The sequence below is a fragment of the Rhinolophus hipposideros genome (genome assembly GCF_964194185.1).
Source record: "Rhinolophus hipposideros genome assembly, chromosome: 2".
Classification (NCBI taxonomy): domain Eukaryota; kingdom Metazoa; phylum Chordata; class Mammalia; order Chiroptera; family Rhinolophidae; genus Rhinolophus; species Rhinolophus hipposideros.
In genome coordinates this window covers 62,257,048-62,269,296 of record NC_138048.1, presented here as the reverse complement: position 1 = coordinate 62,269,296, position 12,249 = coordinate 62,257,048, and the positions used below count along the sequence as shown (strand labels likewise).

General features: G+C 43.3%; 1 protein-coding gene across 4 annotated transcripts in view; it reads right to left on the bottom strand.

Annotated features, from left to right (window-relative positions):
- The window catches only part of ABCC5 (ATP binding cassette subfamily C member 5), an 80,501-nt gene that overhangs the window by 34,730 nt on the left and 33,522 nt on the right, over window positions 1-12,249 (bottom strand). For all 4 annotated transcript variants that reach the window (XM_081062774.1, XM_081062775.1, XM_081062773.1 and 1 more), the window contains 6 exons: window positions 9,947-10,303; window positions 6,027-6,098; window positions 4,917-5,041; window positions 4,723-4,795; window positions 4,145-4,348; window positions 3,157-3,300 (listed from right to left, as the gene is read on the bottom strand). In XM_081062774.1, coding sequence (XP_080918900.1) covers window positions 3,157-3,300; window positions 4,145-4,348; window positions 4,723-4,795; window positions 4,917-5,041; window positions 6,027-6,098; window positions 9,947-10,303 — 975 coding nt within the window. The remainder of the gene's footprint in view (window positions 1-3,156; window positions 3,301-4,144; window positions 4,349-4,722; window positions 4,796-4,916; window positions 5,042-6,026; window positions 6,099-9,946; window positions 10,304-12,249) is intronic.

Below are 12,249 nucleotides of genomic sequence, written 5' to 3'. Positions count from 1 at the left end.
TGCCCCTCCCCTTGTCCCAACTCAGTCACAGTGGTCCCCTTCAAACAGATTCCAATCTTACACCCTGAGGCAACTCAGCTTCCTCTAGAATACAGCTCGCCCCTCCCCTGTTCTCCCAGACACTTTGTTAGCAGTACTCCATTATAGCAGGTTGCTATAAATGTGACCGGGTAGAAGAGCACAGTGCACTGGTCTTCCCCAGGAGATGGTGAGTCCCTCAAGGATGGGGATGATGTCTCCCTCATGGTTACAACCCACACAGGGCCTGACACCCAGAACTGCCCTTAACAGGGCACAGAGGGACTTAGTGAACATTCATCAAATTGAAACTGATATATTAGAAACTACTTAATGCTCTCCTTTCCAAGTTCCTCTTATATCTTCATATAGGAAATTTTCTTTATATAGTTTATCACATTTAATTTTATGTCATAGTCAGCCTCATGACCCCAATTTGCTCTCCAACTAGACTTTTTAAATTGACAGTAAAAATAATGTCACACATCTAGAACATAAGAAAGTACCCTAAATTTATTGATGCAGTACATCAATAAATGCACTATCTAAAGAGAAAATTAACGGTTTGCTGACTACTTCTTAGGCTAAGAACATTACATATTATTTCATTTAATTGATGCAACAACTCTAAGAGGCAGGTACCATCCCCATTTTTTTTTTAAGTTCTCTACCACCCCCCTCCCCCCAACTCGTTTAAGCAGTTGTTCTCAGTCTAGTTGTATAGGATGCAGCTCCCTGGCCCATGTTGATATTATGAGCCTTGCATTCCACCCAGCTAAGGTAGTCAGTTGCTGGCCACTCACTCTGGCTGCCGCTGCTCACGCTGGCCACTGGCCACCAGCCACTCACAGCCTCTGGCTGCTCACCGCAGTCCAGCTCCAGGTCGAGCCGCTGTTTATAACCTTAGCTGTAGAGCGCGCAGCTCACTGGTCCATGTGGAAATCAAACCGATGACCTTGGCATTAGGAGCGCAGCGCTCCAACCACCTGATCCACCGGGGCCACCCCTACCATCTCCATTTTTAACAGGAGGAAACTGAAGCTGAGGAAAGGACAAACTGAAAGTATGCTCCTCCACTAAACTCACTGACTCTCAAAGTCTTTTTATTCCTTGGACAGTTCACATCTTAGCTTCTCTCCCTCTCATTTTCCCCTACAGTGAGGAGGAAATAATCTGAAGAGTAAGTACTGAGAGTCATAGGGAGACAGGTCATAAACCCAAATGTGTATCAGGGTATTTCCAAGGAACATATTGATGACACTTGGAATATTTGAGTTATCCCAAAAGGCCGAAAACATGTTGGTCATGTACCTGAAACCACAGATGACACCCAAAGACTCCCAGAAAGAGGTCCCAATAACTTTCTGAGTTTATCTCTCTCAGACATAAAAATGAACTGGTAGTGGAAAAGTAGCTTTTAGCCCAGCCTGAGTGCACCCCCAGAACCCAAGGTGACCACAGGATAAGTTCATACGTGAGCAAGTTGGCAAAAAAGAAGGAAAAAGAAGCTCTTTGGCTAGTTCTAAGTAAGTACGCACTTGTGTTTGCTTAACTCAAAACTCAGAGTAAAGCCATGGAAAGCTGTCATCTTTCTGTGTTGCCACAGGAGGCAGGGCCGCACAGCAGATAGAACACTTTGGAGTCGAAGTGCCCTTGTTAGCATTAAAAAGAAGGAACAGACCCAAAATGGAGTCACTTTTGCTAAACCACACTAAGATTTAGTAACTAACCTAACTGCAGTTTCAGATTCTCTTAGGAGTATAATTTTAAACCACTCAAGTCTGGAATTTCCTGATCAACACTAGTGAGGTAATCTGCCTGGTAAAACCTGCATTACCCTAAGGAAATGTGACTTTGCCAGAAATAATCCACTCTTTTAACCTCCTTCTTCCACCCTCCTTCTGCCTATAATAACCTTCCATTTTGTACAGCTGTTGGAGCTCCCTTCTATTTGCTAGATGGGATGCTGCCTGATTCATAAATAAATTCTCTCAATAAGGCCAATTAGATCCCCAAATTTACTCAGCTGAATTTTATTTTTTAACATTAGCAAGCTGCTTAACTTTTCTGAGCTTCCACTTCCTCAGCTGTAAAAGAGCAATAATCATATTTTGCCACAGAGCTCTGTTAAAATGATTAATAGGATGACTTCTATGAAGTGCTTAATTCAGTAATTGGGACACAATAGGTGTTAATTAGTGAGTACCAAGTCAGCAGCCAAGATACTGTGGTCATTTTCCAATGTATGCAATATTTAATTTCTCTTCCTTGGCTCCTTAATCACTTGTTTATTTATAAAAGTAGCTTCATATGCTTCAATCAGGATTGAAGGAGTTTTTGAAACTAAGCTATGACTGAACCACACTGTGGGAGGACAAAAAGGAAGAGCTGTAATAAATCTAACCAAAAGTAACCTGCAAAGCAGACAGCAACATCCTTGAGCTGCTCTCCAAAGTGGCTGCTTGTCCCGAATGACAGAGGGAGAACTAATGGAGGTGATCTGATCATAAATTCCTAACTGGGCAGGTCATGGTGGGTAGTCAGGTCTACAGTTTCTTTAGTAAAAGGTTTAAGCAAGCCCTGTCCACTGTTTTTGTGTATCTAGCTTAACACACCTTTGAAATGCCAAAGTAGTCCTCTTTTCCGGAGCCCTGGAGAGCGTAACTACACTCAGGAGAACACATAATCTTGTGAACTATCCTGTAATCCAATCCCCACCTTGCTTTCTCCCACCTCCATGTAATTTTCCTTTCGTCCCCTCCTTAATTACAAATGTATAAAAGAAACTGCAAAACTTTCCTTCTCTGAGCATTTGGTATCTTGCTTCCCAGCAATGTCATCAGTTTGGCTCAAATACATTCTTACAAAAATTCTCCACAAGTTAGGGTGTTTCTTATGTTGACAACATACTGAGCTCATATCCTTCTCCCTGTCATAGCCTTATTAATAAGTTCTCAGTGACAGAAGTCCTTGGCTCACCAGCCCCACAATCCTGACCTAGAGCAGAACCAGTATGTGAACTAAAACTCTGCCGATAACACGCAGACACCGAATTCAGCTGAGATCTCATCACTCACTATGGTCATGCCTCCCTTGCTAGAGAGGAGGAGATGCATGCAAACGCCACATGAATCTTACCTCAACTGGCGGAGTCTCTCCCAGCAACAGGTTATTAAAAATGGTAGCATAATCACCGTTTAGATTCATCAGTTCCTCATGGGTACCTCTTTCTGTAACACAGCCCTCTTTCATGAAGATCACTTCATCACAGTCAGCCAGGTACTAACGATAAAGGCAGGGAGAGCACAGGTTGCTGATATTTGTGCAGCTACATCCAATCACCCATACCTTAGCTCAGCAGTTCTCATGTGGAAGGGACTGAGCCCCCCCAAGGGGCATTTGGCAATATCTGGAGACACTGTTGGTTGTTATAATTGGGGGGAGGGGCACTCGTGCCATCCAGTGGATACAGGCCAGGGATGCCTAGGCCAGCTCCCCACAATAAAAAGCTTCCTGGACTGAGCAGCTCTGCTTAAGTTCTTTGTGCCTTGTGATGTAGCTCAGTTCCTCCAGTTTTTAACATAGATCTGCTGGTGGAGCCACAGGAGCCTTGCATAATTTCATACCCATTCACACTGTACTCAGAAGTACACTCAATTGCTGCCTTTCCGTGGCAGCATGGGGGCTTAACCCTCTAAACTCCACAACGTAGGCAAAGCAGAGGGCAACATCCTTGAACAGCTCTCCAAAGTGGCTGCTTGTTATGGGATGACAGAGGGAGAAGACCTTGTCTTCCCCAAACAGTTCCTACTTGTATATAGATGCTAACATAATGCCTTCCAAACCATCTCATACCCAAACCCCATTTTCAGCCTACCCTTTTTATTCACTGATTTATATGCAGAAGCTAACATACTCCAAGGACCTCGGATTCAGATGGCAATCGGGTACATTGGTACAATGAGCTTTACTGGAACAAAAGCCGGGGGGCTATGTGCTGAGGACATGAACAGTGAGGTTTCCAGGAATCTCTAGGAGTCCGTGAAAGTAACTAGAAGGACCAAGCCCACCTTCCTGCCTGACTTCTCAAGCCCCAGCGGGCAGCCTGGGGAAGAGAGCACCGTACCTGTAACTGGTGGGTAATGAACAGAACCGTCTTGGACTTGAGGTGCTTCTGGATAGCACTGTTGAAGATGTGGTTGCCCACATGGGCATCTAAGGCACTGAGGGGGTCGTCCAGGATGTAGATGTCCCGGTCACTGTACAAGGCCCGGGCAAGGCTGATCCTTTGGCGCTGCCCACCACTCAGGTTGGTTCCTCGCTCACCAATCTACAGGACCCCAGAAAGCACAGTGAGAAGGTTGACAGAAAGGGCTGAGGAAAGAAGCTCAATGTGCATATGCTTGACTGATGGTTTCAAAAATGGAGAGTGTAGAAAACATTAACTCTGAACCAACAATGGGATTTTGTTTAAAATCCACCTGACATGAAGTATTTATATGCTTTAAAACAGGTAGTGTTGATATCCTTTGCCCAAGTGCTTTCTAACATGGATTCCTGGTGAAAGTAAATCTCGCTGCGTATGTTTTTCTCCTGTGCATTTAAGATGGACTCCTATGAGATGGCTCTGGCACAGCCCTGCCACCCATCTTCCAGAATCCTCTCTGCTAAACACATTCGCCATCAGGGGCAGAAGACTTATACCTCAGTCAGGTCACTGTTGGGGAGAATGGCCAGATCAGGCCTCAGGCAGCAGCTGTTCAGCACAGAGTTGTATCTGAAGGACATAAAGAGACCCAGCATCAGGGACATGGTTGGAGTAGGGCCTGCTGACGTGGGCTGCCTTGCGTCTCACGTGGTCAAGACGGAAAGCATGACAGAAACCAAACATTCCTTGCCTTTCTTCATCAAGTTCCTTCCCAAAGAGGATGTTGTCTCTCAGAGTGGCATTGAGGATCCAGGCCTGCTGGGCCACATAAGCGAAGGTTCCACTGGCTGCAATACTGCCCTCTAGAAGTGTCATCTAAGAAGACAGACACCATCCAATGGCATCATAACGCAAAACCATCACGCTAAGCCAACAGAATCCCCCACATTCCACAATGGAGTTGAAAGTTTTGGCCATTTCTTCAGATGCTTTTTGGACCCAAATCCAGACCTCACCTTTGTTCCACAGAGAGCTATAGCAACAAAAAAAATCAAAGTTCTCCTGGCTTATGCGTGATGGGAGTCCAGCACAACCCATGACTTGAATGAACAAACACTTCATTCAGCAACCTATAAGCTACGTTATATCCTTTCTTCATAATTGCAAACTGTTTTATTTAAGGGAAACACAAGTGGAAGGCCCTTTCAGAGTTCCCTGGGGAGGATGCTGTAAAGATTTAGCGCTAGTCCCTGCCTCAATTTGAGGGCAGGTCAACTCATCTGCAGAAATCCAGGCCGTTGGCTAGACCAGCTGCTTCTGTAAAATGGGAATTAAAGGGGGGCAAATTCCAGTTCGACATCAACGAGTATTATAGAGTGTCTATACAATGATGGCGGACCCTCCACTCCAACATGAAGAGATTACACGATGAGCCATGTACTTTGAATCGTGTTTTAGGTTACAGTGACTGATATGTATTGATTTATCCATTTTATCCTCTTTCAAGGTTCCTTTTGGGGCTGACAGTTGACAATTTGTCTTAGGTTAGGGATGCTATAGCTTAGAACAAAGTTTCATTAACCAGCTTGTTAGTACTTGCACACACAAGCTTGTACTCTCAAACACCACAACACACAGTGTACACACACAGGTGTCCACTAAGCCCCCTTCCGGACACAATGCTATTAAGGGGTGGATATGCAGTGGGGATAGGGGAGAGAGGAGATGCTAGTGAAGGGTTCATTTTGTTTTCACCTTTCCTGACTCTCTCTAGGAAATAAGTTCATTTTTCCTGAGACTCTTGCTAAGCCGAGTTCAGAGAAAGCAGCAGAAAATGTAAAGGGCAATAACAAAATCTTACCTGCCCTAAAATGGCTGAAATTAGAGAGGTTTTTCCACTTCCCACACTGCCACAGATTCCAACCAGTTTACCCTGGAAAAAACACAGAGCGAGAGGGAAGCTCACTAACGGGCGACTGACCATTCATTTCTAGAGACTTCCTATTTCTTTGAGGAAAAAAACAACAACACATTAACTACAGTCCATCAATATGGAAATTGTGTGCCTCATCACCCAGAAAGTCACTTACCTCTTCTCTCCTTTGTCAGCCACCTACTTCATAGGGTTTCTGTGGAGATACACTGAGGTAACAGATGTATAAGCTTTTGGAAAAATTAAATATGCCACACACATTAAGGTATCCCACATCACTTTTAGAGAGAACCAGCCGCTTTCCTACTTTGTTGGTAATGTGTGTTTTTTGATTATTTGTTCATTTTGTTATTGTTTTGGAAGAGAGAACAGCAGTCAAAAAATTATTATGAGTTTTTTCTCCAGGGTCTATAAGTTATTTTCAGCAAAAACCATATACACTATTGCTTCCATTTTTGTACAAAACATTCCCAAGGATCTGCGGAATATCCATACCATCAATCTCACATACAAGTGGAAAACTAAGTCTGTGATTAACTGAATGTCCTCAGGCAAAATAATGAGTTCTCAATGGACAGTGTTAAAAGTTTTCAAGGACAGACAGATGATTTTTTAACAGGGCCACTTGTTTAGTAATCTTGTACCAGCTCAATTCTTGCAACAAACGAGGGAATAAAGAGTAGTGCAGAAGGAGCATGGATTCTGGAGGCAGGTTGGTCTTGATTTGAATCCCATCTCCAATAACACTTCCCAATTGTTCGATCTTGGCCTTGTTACTTAAACTAATACTGTCTCTCTCACTGGGCTTTGAGCAACTCGAGGGAAGGAATTATCCTTGTAGAACCAAGTACAGTATGTAGTACTTAATAAAAGTATGTTGGATAAACATGGCCCAGGAGTTTGAAAGATTACAGCATGGTGGTAATGAAAAGACCGAGTTAGTTTCAATCTCTGCTCAGGTCAGTTAGGTTTACAGAGAGAAAACTCTATTCTGGTGACTTAAAAGAAGTCAACAATGAAGCAAGTGAAGACATCAAGAAACATTAACTTCCCTTCCCTTCCATAAACACAGGGGCTGGGAGAATTACGGTCTCTTCAAATAGCTAAAGTTCTGTCATGGGAATATGGGCTGTAAAGGGCAGAATGAGGATTAATAGATAGAAAGTAGAAGGTAAATTTCCACTGACTATGAGGACGAATCCTCTAATAGAGCTGATTAGCACGTGATAGAGCTTCCTCAATCATCAGGATAATCGTTATTAAATACGAAGTCTGTTGTCGTGAGTGAACTAAAGTAAAACTCTGAATTGAATGCCCTCCAATAATAAAAACACTAGTTGTTTCACCAAGGATCATCTCCCCCTCTTGGTTATAGCTTTCAAGAGCTGGGAGCTTCCTGTTCTCTCTATAGTCTAGCCATGGATCTGTGTAACGTGCCTTTCGTCGGTTGCAGACTTGATTATCTACCACATTAGAATCCAATACTCCATACTTCCAGTTATGTAGGTAAATATTTCTTACCACCACCCTTGGTCCTAGCTACCCTAATGTTTCTCCTGGGTTAACTGTTCTCCTTATTTCCTTCCTTGTTTCCCTAAAATAATCTTCTCAATCCAGAGGCCAGAATATTTCCCTTCATACATAAGTCAGATCACAACATTCTTCTGCTCCAAACCCTCAATGGCTCCTCTTTCCACTCAGTGTAGAGCCAAAGTCATTACAGAAGGCTCTGGCACCTGACTCACTCTCTGCCCTCGGCTTCTGCTACTCTCTCTCCCATGCTCATTCAGTTCCAGTAACGGGCCTCAGGGTCTTTGAGCTTCTCTGTTCCTTCTTTTCTTCCCCCAGATATCCACATGACTCATTCCCTTACCTCCTTCAGGATTTTGCTCAAATATTACTTTTCAAACGAGCCTTGCCCTCAGGCAACCTATTTAAATTATAACCCTACCTGCTCCCTGACCCAGTACTCTCTACCTCCTTTTCTTCATGGCCCTTATCACCATCTGACATACAAGATACAGTAGTCCCCCCATCCACAGTTTTGCTTTCTGCTGTTTCAGTTATTACCTGCAGTCAACTGTGGTCTGCAAACATTAAATGGAAAATTCCAGAAATAAACAATTCATAAGTTTTAAACAGTGTGCCTCTCTGAGTAGTATGATGAAATCCATGCCATCCTGCTCAGTCTTGCCCTGAACAAGAATCATCCTTTTGTCACTATATGATCCCTGCCCATTAGTCACTTAGCCGCCATCTTGGTTATCAGATTGGCTGTCTCTACATCCTAGTACTTGTGTTCAAGGAACCCTTATTTTACTTAAAAATGGTGACAGAGGGCAGGAATAGTGATGCTGGCAATTTAGATATACCAAACAGAAGCTACAAAGTGCTCCCTTAAGTGAAAAGGTGAAAGTTCTTGACTTAATAAGAAGAAAAAAATTGTACGCTGAGGTTGCTGAGATCTATGGTAAGAACGAATCTTCCGTCCTTGAAATTGTGAAGAAAGGAAAAGAAATTCATGCTAGGTTTGCTGTCACACCTCAAACTGTAAAAGTTACTGCTACAGTGCATGATAATGCATAGTTAAGATGGAAAAGACATTAAATTTATGTGTGGAAGAGACGAACAGAAAATGCATTCTAATCAGTATTGTAGGCAATGTGTGAGCCAGAAAGCAATGAGCCTATAATGAAAACTTGAGCGAGCGATCTCCTGGAACAAGTGACACCAAGCCATTTCCTGCAAGTACACGATGGCTACACAAATTCAGGATTAGGTCTAGACTGAAAAAGATAAAAATTACTGGAGAGAGACCCCACTCATACAACTTTCATTATAGTATATTGCTATAATTGCTCATTATTATTAGTTATTGTTGTTAATCTTTCACTGTGCCTAATTTATAAATAAAACTTTATCATAAGTATGTACATACTTATGAAAAACATAGTATGTATGTTTATACATAGTATATACTCATATATATATACACATACATATATATGTGTGTATATATATATATGGTTCAGCGCTATCCATGGTTTCAGGCATTTACTGTGGGTCTTGGACATATACCCATGGATGAGGGGGAACTATTCTATTTTACTTGTTTACTGTCTGTCCAGAATGTAAGTAAGCTCCACAAGGGCAGGGATTTTTGTCTGTCTGTGGTTTTTTGCTGCTATGCCCTAGCCCTACAACAGGGCCTGGCATAGAGTTGGCACTCAGAAAATGGCTGTTAAATGAATGAATATATTACTACACCTGGGACCCACTAGACCATATAGCTCTCAGCGTGGTGCCGGGTCCGACTCATAGTCTGTACTTTAAAAGCCTTGAACCTGGAGCCAATTGCTAAAGGAGCGCTTCTGAGAGACTGAAGTCCTGTGCTACCTGGGATGTGTGACATCATAATAATACCATAACGATCCTTCACTTACTAAAAATAAACAATTACAACAAATCTGTCAATAATAGCAACATTAAGAATACTTATTACGTGCCAGGTTCTGTGCTGTGCACAGCCTAGTGATAATGAGAAGTTTATACAGAATTATATTAACTAGAAATAATTATTACAACTCTAATATAGAAATCTATGCAGGGCAAAATTTTGGAAAGTCCACTCTAATGCTTATAAAATGAGTATCTCATGGGATCAGTTGTTATTCTTTTCTATTGTTAAATGCCTAAATATCCTTTGTAGAGGTGGAGCTGGCCAGATTTGCTCCTTAGTTTAAAATCACTCCGAGCCACAAAGTACTTCGCTAAAAGGCACGGCAGCATTCTGCTCTTGCCAGAATGGCACCTGGTGGACGGACGGGGAGAGGGGGCGGAGGGGTTACCTCTTCAATTTCCAGGTCGATGTTGTACAGCGTCCTCTGTAAGCGGAGGTTCCCCAGGTGGATGTGCTTGCCCTCTTCCTCCTCAGGACTGGGCCGTTCGTCACTGTCCAGGAGGAGGTGGCCCTTCTGCTCTGCCAGCACCGCCTGATGCTCAGTGTGCTCCAGCTGCCTCATCTTCTGTTTCTTGCCCCTGGCAGCCCTCTTGTCTTTTTTCGTTTTGGGGGTCAGCTTGGGTGAGTTCTGGATACTGGAGTGGGAGGAGTCCCATGCCAAGGTGGCATTTTTCATCTCTATCTTGATGTGAGGACTGGCTGGTTTTTTCTTTATCATGTGAACCTCTTCCATCAGAAACAAACTCTGATAGGAGTTGTGAGAGAGGTGCAAAGATGAGACACTGCATCAAGACCAGTGAGACAAGCCTAGGGCGTACACTCACGTAGCAAAATACATCAGCTATACAGTGGAAGGAAGCTGAAGGGCAAAAGGTAGCTCATTAGTGTAGCCCAGCCTCAGGCCCAGGGAGAGGTCACGGGGGTGTGGGGACACCCTCAGGAGGGACAAGGGCCTTGTCAGTGGCCCCGCGTCTACACCACCAGTTACATGCCAAACGAGCTTTTCCTTTTCCACTAGTCTCGTGTGACCACTTAACTAACCCATACACAGCGCCTTGTTCTCACCCATGAGTTGCTGAGTAGCAGTGGAAAAATGCAAACAGAAAAACCAAAGGGCATGCCACTCTCCTCTACAGACCCTCATCACTCTGTTTCCCTTCCAGCCCACTCCTGCAGAACCTCACAGCCCGTACACTTCCTTCACCCCCGACGTGGCACATGTCTGGGGGGAAGAGGCTGAGCTGAGACTGTGACTAGGCCTAGCTTGCTCAGGTTAGAAAGGAGTACCCAAGGTTTTTTCGACAGTAGAATACATCTTGCCAATAGGTTCTCATGTCTTCAAAGTCTTGCCTTAGAACTTGGGAGAATTCAAACAACCAAACGAACAGACTTGCGTGGAAGTGAAGGGTATCTCCCTCAGAAATATCCTTGGGAAGAAAATAAGACTCTTCCCACTCATTCCCAGAGTCCCACTGAATTATGTTAGGGAAAGAAAACTGGAACGCTCGAAAAGCGAAGTGTTTCTGAAATTAGATCTGAAACACTGACCAAAATAAATCTCATCCCAGGACTTATATGTGCCCATGACTTTGAACCCACTTCTCACAACTCTCTTAAACCAGTGATCTTCTCTATAGAATGCTGTCCCAGCTGCAGTACCAATATGACAAAAAGGGTTTTTTTAATAAAAACATTTTAAAACATTAGAAAGTCGTTAGAGAAAAGTTGACTTTTAGGGTCAGAACTCTTCACTGAGTTATTGAGAACCCCCAACTATTTTAAAGTTTGCAGGTGCTATTAAATATAACATATAATCCTTTTCCCCGAGGGTAGGCCCTTTTCTGCTGGATCCTACACTTCTAAGCTTGCTCTTTTCCTCCCTTAAATCACCACGCCTCCTATCCATTCCTAATCCCCAAGCTTCCCAGAAGTGTCATAATTCTAAATCTCCTAGATAATCTTTACTCTTGGTTAATCTTAGATTTAGTTTCTGAAAACAGCTGTTGGTTTCATTTGTTCAGGGCCTTTCTGAAAGACTGAGCTAAGAATAGCATGCCAAAGATTTTGACCACCTTCACATAGTAAAGACATGCTGACAGAATTTCCTCATTTCTCTCTCCTAAAAGACCTTTTAAGCCTCAGTGGATTATTTAAAAATGTGCTCATGCTCTAGTTTGCACAGCTTCTTCCCCACAGGCTCCCTGCAGCCCTGCACTCCTCCCAGGAGGATTTTAGTTTCGGTTCATTCTGCCATGACTTGCTCAGAGGCATACAAGGGCTTCCCAACGCTTGAATTCACATGACCTTGGATTTGCACCTGCCAGGACAACAGAATCTTAGAAATGCATAAACCATAAACCTCAACTTTACCACAGGACCCTGGCCCTCAAAACGTGATTCTCATTCACTGTATACATCAAATCAGAATGTATCTGTTGAGCAGAAGAAGGGACTGACTACTCATAGGGTAGCCAGATAAAATACAGGGTGCCCAGTTACATTTTGATTCCAGATAAACAATGAGTAATATTTTCGTGTAAGTATGTCCCATGCAATTGTTAAATAGGAGTCCTGTGTTTTTATTTGCTAAGCTGGCAACCCTGGTGACAATCTTATCAGAAAAGTCACAAGCTGATTTTTCACTGCCTTCCTACAAGTGGTCAGCCTCCACACAGGAGGAGGAGGAGGGAG